This window comes from Amblyomma mixtum, chromosome 2 (genome assembly GCF_055824585.1).
Source record: "Amblyomma mixtum isolate Tamu chromosome 2, ASM5582458v1, whole genome shotgun sequence".
NCBI classification, from domain to species: Eukaryota; Metazoa; Arthropoda; class Arachnida; order Ixodida; family Ixodidae; genus Amblyomma; species Amblyomma mixtum.
The window spans coordinates 110,403,518-110,424,351 of NC_143013.1; the positions used below are offsets into that span (position 1 = coordinate 110,403,518).

The following is a 20,834-nucleotide window of genomic DNA, read 5'->3' on the forward strand; positions in this document are numbered from 1 at the left end:
AGACAGAATCTTTTTTTTTTAGAAAATGGTGCCGAAATGAGATTTAATTCAAAAGTACATGTTGTTGGCCAAGTCGGTCGTACATCGTTAAGCAAGGTACTGCTAAACAAAAATATTGACTTGGAGTGCACAAGGACAGACGCAGGCTCACGACTGGTTTTATTCAGAAGAAAACAAATATTTACACCTTCATATCTGCCAAATCAGTCGCTAAGCGCATGCCAAAAACCTTCTGTCTTTCTGATACAATCTGATCAAGACATCACGGAGGCAGTCATTTCCTTGTTTTCTTTTTCCGAAAAATTCTCAGCCAGCACTTTGTGCTATCTCGTCACGATTTCGCCTCAACATTTTTGTTCTCACAAGCAAAGGCTGGTACAAGTCATCCCGCGTAACCATAGGGCATGCGCTGCATTGCAATGGTAAATTACTCTTCTACGTTCTTCATCGAAAGCTGGAGCTTCCTTGGTCGTTCATTTACACATCGGCCGATTTCTCCGAAGTAAACTTCCCAAAAGCCAGGGATTGAGTTCCACACAACCCAAGCCGAACACCTGATGGAGTGAGTGGCGTGACGCTTCATGCATTCTCGCACACTCCGTCCTCCGGAGACTATCCGGAGGCACAATGAGGCCATCTAGAATACCACCGCACCTCGAAGTTATCGGGTACGTTCTTCAGATTGTAGAACACCCTATAAATATAGGAGACAACCACCGGTCTTGCCGGTGAAGGCTAGAACACACCAGGATGTTGGCAGTCGAGAAAAAATGCTTTGAAAGAGCCCTACTCGCCTTACATCGTGTATACAGCGCCAGAAAGCCCACCAGCTGGACTCGTCATAAGCCAGAAATGACAGTCGGCTTATGACGAGACTGGCTCGTCCAAGTCCACTAGCGGATCAAGAACCCTAGGAGGTCGAAAGTAATGCGGGGCCCTCCGCTACGTCGTCCTTCTTAGCCTATGTGAAGCTCTATAATCTTAATTTGCACATACCATAATATACCATTCCTTTTCATCTAAGATGGAACTAATAGAGAATTGGGACCCTAACTGACACTCTACTGCATAATCATCATCATCATCATCATCAGCCTGACTACACCAACTGCAGGGCGAAGGCCTCTCCCATGTCTCTCCAATTAACCCTGTCCTTTGTCAGTTGCCGCCACTGTATCCCCGCAAACTTCTTAATCTCATCCGCCCACCTAACTTTCTGCTGTCCCCTGTTACGTTTGCTTTCTCTTTGAATCCACTCCGCTACCCTTAAGGATCAGCGGTTATCTTGCCTTCGCATTACATGCCCTGCCCAAGCCCATTTCTTCCTCTTGATTTCAACTAAGATGTCATTAACCCGCGTTTGTTCCCTCACCCACTCCGCCCTCTTCCTATCTCTTAACGTTACACCTATCATTTTCCTTTCCATAGCTCGCTGCGTTGTCCTTCACTTAAGCTGAACCCTCTTTGTTAGCCTCCACGTTTCTGCCCATAGGTGAGTACCGGTACGATACAGCTGTTGTATACTTTATACATATACACTCTACTGCACTGCTGGACTAACGCCATAATGAGTTAGAACAGTCGGAACTGTGTGCAAATAAAGCGTAACACCGCGCGAAGGCTAGCTCAGAAAACGCGGAATTAGATCTGTCGGTTCGCGGCAAGGGTACTGTAATGTTGAGTTTGCGTCATGTTCCGCAGGCACCCGTAAGGAGAAGCGCCTGGTGTTGGGCGGAGAAGCTTGCATGTGGGGCGAGTACATCGACCGGACCAACCTGCTTTCCAGCTTGTGGTGAGCGCGAATACGCCTGCTCTTTGTATTTGACATGCAATGCTTGTAGTTCGCAACCTAAGTCTAACATGGGCACAATTATTTATGTAAAGATGAATCAAAAAGGAAAGCTGAAACCACCATTTCTAAGAGTTTCCGTATCATCCTATGTGCACGTTATCGTGCATTGATTATTAGGAGAGTGATAGTGGCAATACTTTTATCAGACCACAGCTAGTGTACGCTTCATCCAACTGGTCACCTCATCAGAAATACCCAATATAGAAGTTGGAAGCTGTCCGGAGTAAGGCTTGTCGTTTCAATTCGGAAAATTAGTTATCAGTCCAGTGTTACTCAACTAAAGATCGAACTTTCGCTCCATCCATCGAAAATTTGTCGCGACATTTCCCTTTTATCTATCTTTCATAAATACGTCCATGCCACAGATTCACCGCCAGAACATGTACAACGTTTGTGTGAAAATGAATACGCTGTTTTGAAACTGTCTCCCCTGCGATAATGCCTTCGAGGCGACGCAGGTATTCTGTAAATAAATAAATAAATAAATAAATAAATAAATAAATAAATAAATAAATAAACGTCCCTCCTACTTATCTTATAGATTACATAACTACAGCTACGCCCGCATTTATGGCAGCACTCATGCCTTCAACTTCTCGTCACTCCTGCGCGCCATCCTCCCCCGGAATGATCTTCCGGATTATATCGCCCTGCAGCGTAATCATGACATCTTTCGCGAACATGTACTAAAACACTTCGTTGATAACGCTTAGCACGTCATTTATACAACCATGATTCATACAGCTTTATTTTCAGCTGCTTGAGACTTTTGCCTCATTGGTTCTGTTCATGCGCAGCTATCCTCATGTATGCCTCAAATGTTTTATTCTTTTGCCTTTGTGTAACTCTTTGTGCATTTCATTTTTCTTCCATGACACATAGATGCCTTGTACCTTTACCAATTTTTGCGTACCGAGATATGTTATCTGAACTTATTTTTTTCTGTTTTGCTACACTTTTACTAGGCTCTTTATTTCTAACCTATTTTACACAATTTTGTATTTGACCTCCGCTTACACAATGCCTCTCCGGAGGGCTGCAAGCTATGTGTAAATACATACATATACAAACAAACAAACAAACAAACAAACAAACAAGCAAACAAGCAAACACGAAAGCAAGCAAGCAAGCAAACAAGCAAGCAAGCAAACAAGCAAGCAAGCAAGCAAGCAAACAAACAAACAAACAAACAACCAAGCAAACAAACAAACAACCAAGCAAACAAACAAGCAAGCAAACAAACAAGCAAGCAAACAGACAAGCAAACAAATAAACAAACAGACAAGCAAACAAACAGACAAACAAATAAATAAATGTTGTTCCAAATTGTTTTGTTCCTGATGCATGCTAGAATTGCAGTCGTCCGGTCGTTTTAGTCACACCGTTAACCAGGATTGCTAATTTTAAATTCCCTGCTGAAGAACAACCTCGGAAACAAGGGAGTTCCTTGTTGCCCTAGTCTGGTTTCGTAATCACTGTGCTGCAACTGCAAAAAATTGTTTAAAAGTCGACGTCAGCCTGCGTTGTACAGCACTATCTGGCAGAAAATCTGGCTTCTTGTGAAGTTCACTACGTTGTTATTTGGAGTTTTAGGGCTGCTGATATGTGCTAAAGGGTGCTGAGGAGAAACCGGAAAACTTTATTCTGCCACATCGCTTCTTCCGGCACGGCAACATCGACTCTGTACGAAAAAGGGCGGCAGGTACATAACTTCTACTTTTGCCCTACAGGGAACATCATTTTTGGAGGAGAGAGAACTTCAGCCCGTGTACATAAATGTTGGCTACATGAGGACCAATTTTTGTCGACACTGGTTCGGATACCGTTTCATTGCCCATCTTTCACTTTTCTTGCATCACTGCATATAAGTGACGGAATGGCCTTGGTCAATTTTAGAGCTACGTAAAAACCACTGGCTTAAGCAAACATAAGGCACTGTCTTCATGTTGCAAGGAGAATGAAAGAGCAGACTCAGAGAGAGAAAGAGAGTATTTCGAAATGCTCACAAACAGGAAGACAAAGGCTGAAACGTGCTCGTGCAGCGTAGGAACGAACTAGTTTGACGCCAGGTTGAAGGCTGAAGCAGTGAACGAAGAATTTTTCAAGTTAAATGAGAAGCAAGCGCTGAGGCATCAATACCGGCGTGTAGGGTATGATGATTTTGTCTTGCTATGAATTGAGTTTTAAGGAGAACGAGAGGTTGTATATGATGCGGGAGATTAACGTAGAGGAGACCATGAACACACGCCGTACGTAAAGGAACACACAAGGATGAGAATGAGTAAAGCTACCATAGTATCACTACTCTGAGGGATGGTGCGCATGAGCAACACACAACGATGAGCGAATTGTAAGAGAACGCATGACGACTCGGAATGAAGCAGGACTTCCTCAAGGACAAAGAACTTTCAAGAATAAAGCATGAAGTTGCTTGTTTCCCCACTCTTCCTCTAAATCATGACAGAGACTGCAGGCATGCTACACATGTTTAATTTTCTTGTGCAGGCCCAGGGCTTCGGCTGTGGCTGAGCGGCTGTGGAGCAGCCGTGACTTGCAGAGCACCGACCGAGCTGTCTGGAGGCTCAACGCGCACCGCTGTCGCATGCTGAGGTCAGTTTTCCGCGCATTTTCTTGCTTGCTATTACTCAGAAAGACATGCGACAACAGGAGAAAATGTTACAGCGAAACACATGCCGATGGATCTGTATACTAAAAAAGACACGGTTGTGCTATGTGCTTCAATGAAAGCTACGGCGTTAAAATCAAGCTTTCTGTACGAAGACAGGGGTTTCCTCGGTTTCCTAGCTACTGAATGTGGTGGGAATCGTCAGAAGAGAGATGTGTGAACCGGTGAAGGTGGAAAATTTTATTACAAAACGTGCTGATTTGGTCATTTTCATTTAGTGATACATCGAGGTGAATGAATTGACCAAATTTAGTATAAAATAAAAAAAAAATCATTTTATTGTGTTTGTCTTACCTCCGTTGAAGCACTTGCACTGCACTCGAGTCTTCGTACGTTTCGGCCACGGCGAGTAATACAAATGATACTCCGAAAATGTGCTTGCAGAAATCTACGTCGCTCACGGTTTATCACCTTTGTTCCATTAAAGCTTGGTTCCACCAGCTACCGTGATGCTCTGAGTGGGAACTGCGTGCTTGCGTGTAGTTCCTTGTTCGAATATGAACTGTCCTCGCCTGATTCAGACTGACGAATCGGTAAGCTGTCCGCTTCGTAAGAACCATTTTTTGTTTGACTCAATCCAGTATGCAAAGCATCGCAAATTAGTTCGACGTTTTTTTTCTGAAACAAAAGTCTTTGCTGCATATATAGGCGGGACATTTTTATTTCATGCGCTACTTTGGAGCAGCAATTGCTTGCAGTTATTCTTTATATTTATGTTTTTGAACTCTGCAGCTACTTAACTGCTACTCGGACACTCGCGGAAATAAGCCAAACTCGGAAGATAACCGGCGCAGGAAATAATGAAAGCAGCTTATGAAGATACTCACTTAGTTTTTTGCTCTGCCATTCACTGCGCGCAAAGCCAGGATTCTATCATTTTTGTTTGCGTTTCGCTGCTGCTACCTTGACAAAACTCCTGAAAAGGACAGAAAGGGTTTGTACAAACAGTCACGCTTTGGAACCGTTGTTTTTGAGCACTACCATTGGTACCTGCATTGTTACCTTCACAGGAAAAAACTTAATTTTACACAATTAAACTGCTCATGTCATGACCTAACTTAAAATGTAAATTCCTTGTTAGCTTAACCACGTTGCGTAAGCAAAATAGAGATTCTTAAATCAAATTTTCTTCCGCATCCTTACTTCAAATAAAACAGAGTGGTCGAAGACTTGAAATTGCATCTGCCAGCAGACGTCCCTTGTTCAAATCCATGAAATGCGACGTTTCCTGTTGCTGTGGAGCTTCAGCAAGGACACGCCGATGCGTCACGGCTGAGTGGCTTAATCGCTCATAATAATTGCCTAAACAGGCTGCGCGGTTTATCATGTCACAGTACTCGCGTGATAGTAGTTTCACTGCACTAGAACGAGCCCTTTCCCTCCCAAGTCTTCAATCACGTCGCATCGTATCACGCCTATGCCTCCTTCATTCCTTATTCTACCGCCCTATTAACAGGCATCCTTTGCTACAGCTACCATCAAGAATAACCCTCGCCTAAACCACAGTCATCCCATAGCTCCCATGAAAGGCCGCACGTCAGCGATGAATGATTCATTCTTTCCAGAGGCAATAGCCCGATGGAATGCCCTGCCTGATAGTATTGCTTCTTGCACAGATGGAGCAATTTTCCGCACTAAATTAGCGAGTCATGTGTGTCTTACGTGATGTATTCGGCTTTACTAAATAATCTGATCCTGTGTTACTGTCTCCTTTCATGATTTTTGTTGCTTTGTTTCCTTCCTTTGCTTTTTTGTTTTTGTTTTTGTTGTCACACACTGTTCATGCCCCCGCCTTATGTAATTCCCACGGGCCCTTAAGGCTTCAATAATTGAAATGAAATGAAACGCATCCTAATCTGGCTGTTACATGTCCAGAAATTTCTGACAAAAATATTGAAAGTTAGAAAAATTAAGATACTTTTACGGAAACATTGAAGGTAATGGTCTTTTCTTCTGGCATGTAGCGCGGTACTTCTATCGATCTCATCGAGTTTGGGGCTCCCCTAGAAAACCAATGGCAACACTTTTGGCTATAGCAACAACGTTTATAGAAACAAAATTCAAGACTGCCGTCCGGCAATCTGCGGATATATTGATTGTTATAGTGAAATCTTACTTTATACAAAAAAATTGCGTTCATCAAAGGTTTCCCGCTCAAAAATGCTTTTGTCCAGAGTTGCTGGGTAGGCTATAAGGATGGTACTTTGTTTCCCAGTTTGACAGCTGAAAATGGTCACGTTTACAGCACTTTCGCCCTTCATTCTTCCGCGAACATGTTCAAAACCTGTGGCGTGGCTTATAGGCGTTGGCCACTGCGTCCCAGTGGTGACTTTCGAAATGTGCGCGTGCGTTAAGAAAAGAGAAAAGTTGAATACCACCCTGTCTGAATTTATGACTGTTTCAAAACCACCGATATCGACGTTGAAACAGCAAAGCAAACTCTTGCAGTCATTGAGTTGGGAATCGGGTTGCGGCGTGGACCTAAGTGCAGTGAAATGGTTACCTCTGTGGTTCACAGGATCGTAGCAGTCGTATTCACATTACCCATCGAGGCTCAGGAATAAGCCTGCAGTGGGTTTCTAGGAAAAACGATGGCAATAAAACTACGCGATAATTAATTTTTCGAAAATTAAACGGGCATTATTTTCGCTCGCACCTGCTGCAAAGTGGTAAATTATTGCTTTCTTAATTTTTCAAAGGAAATATTTAAAATGAACTTCTTAAAGCCTAGGCGCACTCGGCCGATCAATTTCTTTTAAGTCAAGCTGCAAACATCAAGGTTCGAAATAACGCAATTTTAGAAAAACTAGACATATTCGGATTTCATGGCTGCCGGCACGCAACCATTACTGATGCTTGGAAAATTTGGTGCGCACCACGGTAAGTGCGCAGTTAGTGCACAGCGGACTGGCGAGAATTGCCTTCAGACGCACGCCCCCGTGAAAAATACCGCATCTCACTCACTTTCTTCACAGCATCCAACGAAACATTTGTAGAAAAGGCACCGCCGATTTCTTTTCTGACGCTGTTCACCGTTTAAAGATAAAGTGCGTCGGGCTTCATCACCGGCTTAAATGTCTAGACACAGATTTAACTAGTCGTTCAAGTAACATTGCTTGAAAAATGTGCGTACCAATAATGTTCACTTTCAATCGCGCAATGCGTCTTTCTGCAATTTTTTCGTTAATCTATACATCCAACATATAGGTACAAACAGCGGCTACACCCGAAGTCAGTTGATATCGTTAGGGTGGGGGGCCATCCCTTGTCAGATATGAAAAATTAGAAGAACTCATATTTACCTCATATAAGAACCCAGATGCCCACGAAAGTACGCTAAACATTATGTGAAGGAGACTGCGACAGTATGTTAGCTGCGGTGGTATATAGCTTATAGAGTACACAGACGACATAAGCACTCCAAGGAGGGATCTTAAGATGGACTGGAAAAAAGAGAAAATGCAGACGGAACGGTGGCTTTTTTAAACGATGGGTGGCAATGTAAGGGCAATGACCGTGTGCAAATTAGTCATTGAAGGAACACTAAAGAGAATTATAATGGCTAATTCCAAACGGCAATGCGGAGCACTAAACGAATTAGTGAAGGAACCAGTTGTCATTGTTCAATTAGAAATCAAGATGTGAATCCGAATCGCCCAGTGAAATAGCTCTTTGGCTTCACAGACTTGGAAACTTGCTCCTGATCGCCAATCGAAATTCGCCATAAGCTAGTCCAGACTAATAGGTTGTAGTCAGTTAAGCGCAAATTTTTTTTATTTTTGCCGGATACAAAGCTCTTATGAGCCATAAACAATACGTAAAAGCGAAGTACATGTGGTGCGGCCATGTACAAATCCGTGGAACTGCTGCTGATGACTTATTTATGCGCTTTCTACAAGAAGGTTATTTCGCCATCAGTGGGAAATTACCGTCGAAATACGAGGAGAGCAGTGCGGCAAGTGGAGACAAGAATGCGAAGAGTACTTAGCAATTAAAACAGCGTTAAACCCAAGAAGCAGATGAAAGCTAGACGCAAAAACGAGCGCTGAATCTTGGCCTTGCATTCTGTGCACTTAGGCTGCGTGTTGTATCGTGGACAGCGTAAACGTGTGCGCGTCTACCGTGAGAAAGCGCACGTGTTAGGTGATACCGCGGCGACTCTCTTTTGTGTGTGTGTGGTACTGCGGCCATAGGACACCGTAAACTCTCGTGCCCTAGCGAGGCCCTCTGCCGCTCCCGCTCCCACGGCCAGTCTGCAGCACGAAGACCGCCAACAAACACGGTGTGCTCCGCACCGTACCATGTTAGACGTACGTCGACATACATCGAAACATGGAGTCAGAAGTGGGATTTGAACCCACGCCCACATAAACTAGCTGAGCAACTTCTGTTAGCCATATTCTATCCGGAAAGAAAAACGAAGATAACATGCGATGCCTCACACAATAGTATAAGTTCAGTCCTTCTGCAAGGCTCTAACAAGTCGTGGAAACCAGTAGCTCATTTCACGTATAATGACTGCACCTGAGTCAAGGTGCTCGGCATATGGCCGGAAATTCATTCTTGCGAGAGAACATCGTCCACTGATTGCAATCTCTAAGCAACCAATTGGTGAAATACTATACACGCTGGTGCGTGTTTTCCAGCGCTGTTAAAATACCAGTTGAAATTAGAATATGTTCCCATGAAGGAGCTAGTACTGGCCGATATGCTAGCCCGAGCTTCTTTGGGGAAAGCTGCGAACGACGACGCAAATGATGATTGCGATGTCCATGCTGTGAGCATTCTGTCAGCAGTCATGAGCCAGACAACATTACAAAGATTATCAAAAGAGATTGACAGTGTCGTTTACCTAAGATGTGTTATCAGATTCCTCGAAATGAACGAGCCAGGTGCTGGCCAGCTTAACGCTTTCGCGAAAGAAGTGTCAATGGTAAACGGTAATCTGCTGAAAAGGTGCAAAGTTGTTATATCGACAAGCATGCGTGCTGAAATACCGCAAAAGATCCATGAAGGACGGTTTGGGGCTCAACAAATACAACGTACGGCTCGCCTTCTACTTTTCTGGCGGGTCTGAACACCGAGATCGAGAACTTTGTCAACAAAAGTTCAGTGTGTGGAAGGTGTGCATACAAGGAACCAAGTGAACCGCCCCTATTCCACCCTGTACCTCTAAGAGGAGTGTGGTGCAGAGCTGGTGTAAATGTCTTTGAACACGCCAGAAAGCCCTACTTGTGCATGAACGATGCTTTCTCTAAGTTCCCAGAAGTTGAATTACTTCCCTGACACATCAGCAGCTACAGTTGTCGAAGAACTCAGTGCCATATTTTCCAGATATGGTACACCGGTGGAGGTGTTCACGGACAACGGTCCGCTGTTTTGAAGTCGAGAGTTCGCTCTCTTTGAAGCGCACCACGTCAAACCCGAGGGTTCCCAGATCCAATGGGCTCACGGAGAAAGGTGTGCAGGTTTTAAAGAAGATCCAGAAGAACACAACGGAACGGAAAGATGATTTTTGGGCTTGGATTACTCTTACAGAGACACTCGATTAAAAGACGGACGGTTACCAGGTGAATTACTCCACGGCCGACTGCTCCAAACACTGTTGCCGGACTTTAACGGGAAACCAAGCACGTCTGTGCTGAAACATCGTGCCATCTGCGTACTCTGCCACCACTCAGAGAAGGGCAGGTCGTCAGAACTTGTGGAGAAACATGGCAACCAAAAGCCAAGGTCGTCAGAGAGATCCCTCCAAGGCCGTACTAAGTCGCCACAGAGGACGCCAAATGTCTTCTTTGCAACAGAGAACACCCCCTGCTGAGCCTTTCAAAAGCAAGCTACTCTACTTGGCCTTTTTTTTTCATTGTCGAAACACGTGTGGTCGTTGTACACAACATGTTCCGAAGCGCAAGCTCTCGAGAGCGCTCACGGTCTCTTGTACTTCCTAGGCGGCCTGTGAAGCGGCTTCATTCTCCCTTTTTTCGCCTCCATCGAATTTCGATCGATGCTGCGGGATCGAATCCGGGTCTCTCGGGTCAGCAGCATAGCGCCATAGCGACTTAACCACCGCGGCGGCTCCTATGCGCAAATTAATATGCTTTGAGGTGTGCTGAAAAATATCTCAGAAGTGTTACATGCATGCACTATGAGGTCTCATTAAATAAGGTTTCCCAGTGCAGAACGTCATGCGTGCAGGACATGAACCGGTGGCATTCGAGTGGTTGTTCTCTACGACAAAGCTATAGCACACAGATGCGATATGCAGCCCAACTGGTACTTACAGTACACACACTTTCGGGGAAAAATATGTTCAGCCCGCTGATGTCCGCTTAAGTTTGTGCATGGATTCGCTGCCAATAGCTGCAGCCGGCAGACCATAGTACGGCGGAACACATTTTGTCATCCAAAATACCACATAGCAGTCGATCACATGGCTTCTCAGCATTCATACCTACTGCATAGGTATAGTCAACATACGATAACCGAGAACAAAGCGCGCCGTTTGATGAGCAATGCGCGTGCTCAAATATGGTGTTTAATGACTTCAGAGAGCATGACTGCTGCTCGCGTTCCCTCGAAGCCAAAGTACATATTGCAATACAGAAGACAGTACACAATGCACCGAAGGCGACACGCTAGCATCCACGTCACACATCAGCGCGATCAGCAGTTTGTTTTGCAGGCTGTGGCTTCCCTCGATGACTTCACGTATAGTTTCTTTTAGCATCCAGAGCTCTTATTTCTGCAGTACACGTGCACTGAATGGAGACGAAGTCGCAATGAATGCAGTTAAGAGTATCTGTCTTTTTGTCTAGGTTGGGAGGGAGCGGGGCTTTTGCGAGGGTACTTACTATACCGCCATGACGGCTGACTTGGCCTGCGCGCTTTTTAGAGCTTCCGACCGCGTTTCCGGTCTTCGGAAGTTGCGTCTGTGACTAGGCGGAGAATTCCATTGAAAATGCGTCAAAGTCTGTGCGTCTTGGTTAGTTTATATTTCCCTGCAGTCTCCCTCTAAAATTATGAAAGGCAAAGTGACAAAGGAAAGAATATGTAAATTTTCGCGATTTATTTAGACATAGTGCTGACCTTGCGAAAGAGGCTACGGCAGGAAAGGGTGAACGTAGGTATGGAGACATGCATATACCCTGGTATCTGTAAATAAAACTCTTCCTTACAAAATACCTCCTGTTTGACTAAAGAACACTCTGTGAGGAAGTCAGGGAAAGAAACAAAATGCAAAGAATTTGAAGTAACACTGCTTCTTCATTTTCTAAATTACTTAAGTCACGTAGAAAAGATTGTAAAGGTGTGCGGATGACAACTTCATTGAATAACAGATTTTATCTCGGATGGTTTGTCGGCGAAATGAAACTTTATATCACTGTGAAAAAAGCATTTACACAGCTGTTTGGTATGTTTTGTGCTAGATGTTAGGGTGTATTCTCTATGGACCAGGTCATGTTTATCCGAAAGCTGTCTGACAGGACAATGCAATGGGTAGAATCAGGAATCCAGCAAACGATGATGCATTCTAGCATTGAGCGAACGAGAGGAAAAAAGATCACTGAAGACACTTTGGAAATTGTAAAGTGCTTGGCGAAAGCCTTGTGGTCAACCCACTGCCGATTCCCCGAACCGCTTGGCGCGGAATCACTGGGCCGCTTCGGAGCCATGCGTCTCACTCACTTGACTGCAACGAGACGTCTGGCGAAGGAGCGGCAGTGCAGCTGCCACCGTCGACGCGCGCGCGCTTGATCTACCGCTACTGTGGTGACGTCATGATTCGTATGCACACCTGCGCCCCCCATCGGCTCGCCGGTTGCTAAGGAGGGCAGGAGGTTGCGCCATTGCGCGGAGGAGAGGCCACAGTTGTCACGATTCCAGCGCACAGACGGATACCGCGAGCATGAGTCATTAAAGGCTTTCGCCTTAATATAAACGAGTAATTCAGCATCTTGGGTGTCATAAATGAAATGTGTCTGTTAAAATTTGTTCAGGCAAAATCTAAATCCCTAGTTGTTTATGTTCTTTTAGGCTGTTTAGTATCTGAAATTGCATATGTGTAAATTCAATTTTTAGTTCTCGCAACTGTTCAACATAAAGCCTTTCCCAAGTTAGGCGCATCTGCCAGCCCTCACGTTATTTGGATGCAAGTACTAGCGAAAAAACATCTTTTCTTCACGATCCCTGGTATCTTTGTCATGTGCGACCATACACACGGTACAATTTTTTTTTCTGAGAAGTCTGTGATAAGTATAAGAAAAACCGAACCTGTGGGGACGCTAGATATTATCTTAAAGAAACATTAACTTTCGCCTTTATATTCATCATACTGATGCTGACTTGACCGATAATAATATAACCAATCTGTGATAGAGAATTCACACTTTCGGTTACGAGTTCCTCAGCAGCTAATTTATCTTTCGGCGCACAAAATATGTCTATGGTGTCCCCGAAATAAATCTATTCAGCTGGCTTCAATTTTTATTTTGCTTTTCTTTTCCACTTAAATTCACGGTGGGATACACAAAGAATTGCGATTTTACAGATTAACAGTTATATCAGTTAGACTACAGTTGTCCACATTTTTGGTTAGGTCATGAATTGTTCTAGTTACTTAGTCGTAATTTACATGCCTTTGCGGAATCTGTGCTAAGGACTGTTGACGAAATTTCTCTTCCACGAAAGTTCCACTACTTTGGCAAAAAATATAGAGTAAAATGAAGCATCGCGAAGAATCGTTTATAAATGTTTAAACTGTCCAGGAAGGAAACGTGAGCTGTAAAAGACGCTGTAGTCAAGCTCTCCTGGTCAACTTATACCACCTGAGGTGGTTTGAAGTGCACTGACAGCGCACATCAAGCAAGCGGTTTTATTTTTTCATTTCGCCTCCATGACGAAATGCATTCGCCGCGGCTGGTGACTGATCCCGCAACGTTGGGATGATGAGACGAATGCCAAAGCCTCTCAGCTACCGAGGCGGGCCGTTGATGACGGCTGTGGAATATGCCCCGATATATACGGGAGAAATAGCGCCTACCCTTTGACCATAAACAAGTAAGATGAAAAGAAATGATTTGCAACAAATTTGAAGTTAGAAAAGGCATTGCAACAAAATATTTCTCTCTAGGAGCCATTTTTTTAAGTTTTACTTGTTGCCCTTCTCTTTCCTTCCGCATTTATGCTGAGCTCCTGTCTTTAGTTGCATTCCTTTGCATGTACAGTGTTTGTCAAAAGTAACCAGGCTGCACGTTTTTCTCACTCGTATATTAAAGCTATTGCGCCAGCCCTGAAGATCTATATATCTGTATGGTAAGGAGAACCCCTGTTCTCACCTTCTAAGAACTTTTTGATCTTTAGGGAATCCGTGAGGGCTCTACTATACGAATTAGAAGCAAACCATGGAGCCTGGTTACTTTTGACAAAGACTACATATTTGCTTGGTGAATGGCGTCAAACTTTCGCCTTCATCTCTGTAGTTCTCGAAGACCTGTTTTCCCAACGTCGCTATCCTTGCGTAGCACCCACATGGGAGTGAAATGGAGCAAGCGTCCTCTAGCGCAGTTCCTTTTATAAGAGGGAGGGCGTTAGAGGAAAGCGCACTCCCATTTTACTGTTTCTTTAGAGTCTATGGCTGCTTCATGCGCTCGTTAATCCCTTGCTTCCAACTATTATTCTCTACTGGTCAACTGGTTTTTATGCTTTTTTAGCACAGAGTCAGTGCTAAAAAAGCATAAAAACCAGTTGACGCGCGAAATTGTTGAAGCTGCCTACATCAGGAAGTCTAGGGAAGGTTGTGTTAGCACTCCTTCAATCTCCCTGTCCGAAAAAGAAGTCGCCTTTCTCTCTGGTTTTATTTGATTTCACCCGGTTTTAGTGGCATCCTTTACATGGTTTCTGACGTTTTAGCTGTGTTAGTTGTTGGCGTTCATCCTTAGTTAACCTTTTTAGCAGTTGTTTTCGCCATTTCACCTAACAACCCCCGCTTCCTCGCCTTTGTTATCCCATCGTGTTGTAGCAATGTCATTCTTGTGTTTTTAGCTTTTTTTGCTTGTGTTTTCTTCAGACCTTCATGCGCCCTCAGCCCTGTTGTTCCATGCTTTTTACATGTCTTTCATTGGTTTTTAGTCTTTTCTTTGTTAGCGCTCATGCTCGTTGTGTCCTTGATAACCCGGGAAAAAGTGCTAATATAATCGTTCGCGCTCTGATTGTGTTGTCCTTAAATAAATCCGCCAGGTGGGCGTTTCTGTGGCGTGTGTATTTAAGAGCGGGGCCTTGGGCAATCTTGAAATAAAGTTGATAGTTCAGCGCTCTGTCCTGTCCGCCTTCTGTCTTTTCCTAAACGTGTTCGCGCTTCTGAAATCGTATGGATTCCCACCAACTAGCCCTCCAGATTGTGTTATTATTCTCTTTAGATGTGAAAAGGAATTGCCTCACAGTAACGTTTTTCTCGTCATTTTGTACTTCCACCAGGCGCGGAATCCCGGTGCACCCACTCAACAGCATGTCGTGCGAAAACGACGAAGAGTTGGACTTCCGGGATGCCTTCGAGACAGACTGAGGAGGAGCTGTGCAGTGGAGAAAAATCCTTTCGCGCTGTCTCCAACTAGACACAGCAACTTTGCTCTTCTGCGTTCCTTGAAAGAGAACGCGCGTACTTATAAGATACCTAGTTTGACTCCTCACTTTTACGGCTGCCGCAGGGTGCACTTAACGTGGGCGGCAGCGGCAGAGAAAAAGTATTGGCTCTCACGGTAAAGTTATGCGTTCGTTTAATAAAGCAGAGTGAAATAGTTTTCAGCAAACGTTACGACTTGCGAACGACGGAAATGTTTTCGGATCCTCCTAGTTTAAGTTCCATGTTAGGAAGCAGAACATGGTACATCTGCAGTGGACCTACACTTGTCTTGGGTGAACATGCGCGTTATAGCGCATTTCGTCATTGGTGTCTCTTGGGTGAATATGCCAACGGCTGTGAACATAAAGTGGAAAAAAGTGAGAATAGCGTTAAGGGAATGCACCTGGTTTGAAACCGGAATCGTGAAGCCCTGCTGCTGGATTAACATAATCGTTAAATTTCGAGAAAAAAGGGTATGCGCAGCTCTGCTAAAGAAACGCTAGCTTAAACTCGTTTCCTTTGTGTTCTTGGTGGCAGATGCTTGCGCACATGGCCTCTCGCACAGATTCAGGATCGTGGTTTCTTGGTCTGGAGTTCCGGCCATTTTTCAGTCAATAAAAACCTTTGAATGATGTTTTCTGATGACAATGATTTGTAAGTTGTGAAATGACCTGACACCTGATCGTGGCGGGAGGCATACAGAGCCGTCCACTGCTCTGTCTGGTACAAATATGAATACTTGGCTTGTGTCAGAAATGGAGTCGACAGTTCTATGCCTATGAGATACCGCTGACCTGCGGTAAGGCCTATGTGGGCCAAACAGGCAGGTGTATCAATAACCGTGCAGCGGAACACGCGCGCTCGCTCAAAGAAGTAGGAGGTGCGCATCTACCCAAGCACTGCGCAGAGTGCAAGGTTTGTCACCGAGCGGCAGAACATAAGGCTGGGAAAAATTGCGAGAACTCCAAAAAGTGTGAACCACGACTTGATGGGATAAAGATTCTGGGCAGGAGCGGTGATAGTAAGGCATGGGAGGTTTTGGAGGCGTACCACATAAGAAAAAGAGGAAAAAGGTTTGTCAGCGATACATCTGTGAACCTTTTTACAGCTGAGATTTCATATCTTGAACGGTTCTGTTGATTGCACATAAGGTTTCGTTCTGCGCATGCCAAGGTTTCTGTATATTTCCTCGCTTTTCAGAGATTAGTCAGAGGAAGTGTGCGCTTGTCCTACGTCGTTCTTCAGCTGCGTGTGTGTTTTTTCGGCGCTACTGTTTTTCTTTCTCGAATTTTATACCTGCCGCCTCGAAAGGTGTACTTTGGTCAATGGGGTCGATGCCCAAATGCGCTTTTGAGAGAGAAATTTCAATCTCTAGATAGTATGCGGAAGTTTGTGTCATGGTCAGTACGTAAGGAAATCAACTAAGGCTCATCATATCTTGAATGTTGGGAATTCATGTGTGATTCAACAGTCAGGGTGGCTAAGGCTGAGTGAGGTGGTCTCATTTGACAAACTGTGACCTAAGCTCGGTGCACATGACTGATAAGCTATTAGCATGCGACTAATTATTCGCGCACTTTTCATTAAAACTCATGTGCTACTCCCGCCTTTGTATGTCGTGTTTATGTTGTGTTACTTCTACTGTTTTTCGCGTTATTCATTATATTTCTCAATCAAAGGTTCACTTCTTATTGAGAATAAATTTGAGCTATATTTCGGTTAGCGCTTGCCTTCTGAACGACTGAGCAATAACAAACTAAGGCTCCATGCGAAGGAGGCAAGAGGTGAAATCTGCTTAAATCCGTGTAATACGGACCACCTAACAGCTGTAGAAAACGCACCTTGCTTTCCCGGGCTGAAGCGGTTAAAAATTGCTGAACTTATGCCATCTCAGAAATGCCTGAGAAAACACCCCAATGCAGACACAACCTATGGAAAGGAAGGTTATAAAGGATACTGACAACGCAGAAACTTTCAGTCCGGACAAAGACATTCGGCATCTTCTAGATTTGTTGCTCTTCACCTGTGTGCTACCGCGCAGCAGTAAGACTATTCAAAACTGTCCGCCTGAGCATTGCAAGCTTGCCAGAAAGAAGAAAAGAACTCCTAACGCAGGTCTTAAGCCTTGCCCGTATGACCCGCCGCGGTGGCTCCGTGGTTACGGCGCTCGGTTGCTGGCCCGAAAAGACTTGGGTTCGATCCCGGCCGCGGCGGCTGAATTTCGATGGAGGCGAAATTCTAGGGGCCCGTGTACTGTGAGATGTCTGCGCACGTTAAAGAAACTCAAGTGGTAGAAATTTCCGGAGCCCTTCACTACGGCGCCCCTTATAGCCTTATTCGCTTTGGGACGTTCAACCCCAATAAACCAAATTAAATCAAACCTTGCCCGCATAGTAGGCACGTTGTGTAAAGTATATTTCGGTCTGTAGTCCGCACCCGAAGTGCAGTCCACTGGAGCAAATTTCGGTATAAAATAGAGATTTTGCTTGGGTAATCTACAGCCGGTTTATAGTCCGCATGGGCGAGTAAGTATTGTATGCAGCAGTGGTGTCTTCTGCGTTCAACTCTGTCGCCTCAGTAGCTTTGTATCACTCTTTGCAGCGACGCTTATACCTGCTAATGTTCCTTAGAGAAATATATTTTGCACATGCCAGCATCCTATTACTTTGCGAGCGGGTTTGCTGAAGGCAGGCCTCCTTTAGCAAGCTTCTTTTTCTTTTTCGATTATGTTCTGAAATAAATCACGCCGTGAACATTATGGAGCCATCAAAAATGTGACTCAAAAGCAAACCATTCCAGACCCTCTGTGAAAGACCCAGCTGTGTATTGTATACCTAAGACTGGTAATAAGTTTGACAGGTCATCGGCACCTTGTCATAAAGAATGTTGGCTTCCCTCCAAGAGTGCACGCAAAAAAAAAATACTTATCAATTTTCAAAGGAGTCGGAAAAATGGACAGAACTCTAGCTATTAAACCCTTACTATCTGGTTGTAACAACCATACTTAAAACCTTTTTGGAGGGCGAAAAGGTAGAAGTTATAGACAAGAAAATGCATACTTAAGGGTGGAAATGTTTTTACAGTAGGGCCTACGTGTCAGAAGCTTTGCGAAAACCAATTGGAAGTGAATTCATACCCAAATTACCTGGCAGACAGGCAACAACGAAGAGTTTTATTAGCAAGAAAAAATTCAAGGGATATCGTAAAGACACTTTTGGCGCATTTACGCAGGGTAAACACCGCAGAAACAAAGGCCGTACAAAAGGAAACGATGGCACAACACGGTGTTCTTTCTTCGTTCTGTGTTTCTGTGTTGTTTTTCCTTGTTTAGGATCTACCAACTTGCTCAAGTATCCGCCTTATACAACGTGTTTCTCGTAACATTAACCACAGGTTTTCAAGAATGCGGCGCAATGGAGCTGGGAAAGAATAAAGACATACAGTTTCACATAGTGTGGCGCCCTTCAGAGAATTTTTAAAATTGTGCTTAATTATTAATTAGCTAAGATTAAATATGACAAATATTAACATTCATTTTAGGGTTACATGCGATTTGTTTGGTTGTAGAAAGGCTTACTAAACAGTCGATGGACTTTTTTTCGCAACTTATCTCTTAAGTGGTCCTTTATTCACACATTCCAAGAAAACTTCCCAAGTAGGACAAAAGCACCAGATTCTGCACTTGCGCTACCGTAATCTAGGGCTGCCAAACGCGTCGTGAATGAATATGCGTACGCGCTCACTGTTTCGAAGTGAGCGGCCGGCGCCGTTGTTACCATAGTTTTGAAAGTGCGTCGGCACATTCTTCCCGAACAGTTAAAGTGCGCGCCGTGATTAGATATAGGTGATAGGAAAGCCGTGTGCAGTCAATATTCACCCGGAGCTTTATTTTTAGTCATAGAAAGAAGAAATAAAGGAAAGTAGTGAGTTCACGTATTTGAAGTTACCCTTGGTTTTCTTTATTTCTATCTTGCGCAGACCGCGGATGTGAGCGGGCAAAACTCACTTGGGCACGTTCAGGTCGCGCGTTTCGTTCGTTCAGAACACGCTTGGGAGCGCTGGAACATGGTAGTGCATGAGCAATAACGTGGTTTTCATTTAATTCTTCGGAGGCTTTGTTTAAATGTTGGAGGAAAGAATCTGGTCATAAATAGGTAGCCACAAAAAGCAGGATCCGTTTTTTCAACCCCACCAACACGTTAGCAAAAAGCGAGTGGTTCGAAAATTATTGTTAAAATTTTTGCGTAATTAATCTTAGCTAAATAACTAATTTTGTTGAATTGAAAAACACTGAGAATCGCCACACGATGGGGAATATGTCATTGATTTCGCCGAACTGCGATGCACTTCTTTCTTTAAATGCTTGGTTCAAGTTACGTGAAATGCCCTGTGCAGGGTCCAACGAGAACTTTAGCATTTCGGCCATTTATCCAGCCTAATGCTATGCGAACGATCTACTACATCGCAGGCAAACACTGCCAGAAGTACATTCGTGCTCAACAACAGATTGGACTTGCGTTCATCAGTAATAATACTGTACGTTAAAGATCGCAGAGGTCCTTGCTGTAAACAGGAAATCCAGCGCCGCAGATGTTCGTGAAAGCATCGTAGCACTGCTGAGGCACTTCGTCCACGAATTCTACTTGAACGCCCAGTACGCACCCTGAAAAGGAATGTGCAAAAACGTGCTTCGTTTGAATTCCGAACAGAAAAAAATTACGAGGAACTTTAGCGGCTAAAGTGCTGAAAGGCGAAAGCCTGAGTGCTGCATTCTGCTACGCGACTGTTCACTTCACATTTTGTTGGCGCATTAATTAACTGCCAATTAATGACGCTTAAGCTTCGCCTTCAGGAGTGGAACGCGACAGCGTGTTGTAGCGCTGCCAGGGAGTCCACGGAACGCCACCACCCGTTCGGCGCGATGCCTAGCCCTTTGAACGCAACGCTTTTTGATGGTTTGGTTTGGTTTATGGGGTTTAACGTCCCAAAGCGACTAAGGCTATGAGAGACGCCGTAGTGAAGGGCTCCGTAAATTTCGACCACCTGGGGTTCTTTAACGCGCACTGACATCGCACAGTACAGGAAAGGAAATGGCGCTGTAATTCTCTGTCGTCTCGGCGGACACCTGAGCCGCAATGTACAGGAAGGGAGGAAGTGTGCGTGAAAGAAGAAAGAGGGGCCGTAGTGAAGAAAATGAAAATTCTATTTGAGGAAAGGAAATTACGCATTAACTGTCTCACATATCTCAGTAGACACTAGTCGAAAATTGTATTTGAGGAAAGGAAGTTGCGCAGTAACTGTCTCACATATTTCGGTGGACCGCAGTCGAAATTCGCGCGTGGTAAGTCACGACAATTTTGACCAATCTGAAACACGGACAAATACGCCTTGCTCGTCGGTAAATTGGTTTTTGAGCAAAGGAAATGTATCTGTCTCTCATATCTCGGTGGACACCTAAACCTCGCCGCAACGGGAAGGGAGGAATATGGGAGTAAACGAAGACACCGTATTCACTAGACGCACCTTTGTTCATTCCAAACCATCGAGCTGGCATGGCAGAGTGGTAGCGTGCTCGACTCGCACTCCGGAGACCGGGGTTCGATTCCCAAGCTCGGCCAATTTCTTACTCGGTTTTATTTATTTATGTGGTCTGACTAGAAAGGTTAATTGGACTAATT

The 20,834-nt window shown here is 44.4% G+C and overlaps 1 protein-coding gene across 1 annotated transcript in view; it reads left to right on the forward strand.

Moving 5' to 3' along the window:
• The window catches only part of LOC149360556 (beta-hexosaminidase subunit beta-like), a 54,541-nt gene extending 38,350 nt beyond the window's left edge, over window positions 1-16,191 (forward strand). The window contains exons 13-15 of the mRNA XM_089572396.1: window positions 1,702-1,792; window positions 4,358-4,462; window positions 15,012-16,191. Coding sequence (XP_089428522.1) covers window positions 1,702-1,792; window positions 4,358-4,462; window positions 15,012-15,099 — 284 coding nt within the window. The 3' untranslated portion in view covers window positions 15,100-16,191. The remainder of the gene's footprint in view (window positions 1-1,701; window positions 1,793-4,357; window positions 4,463-15,011) is intronic.
• Window positions 16,192-20,834: the final 4,643 nt, after the last annotated feature.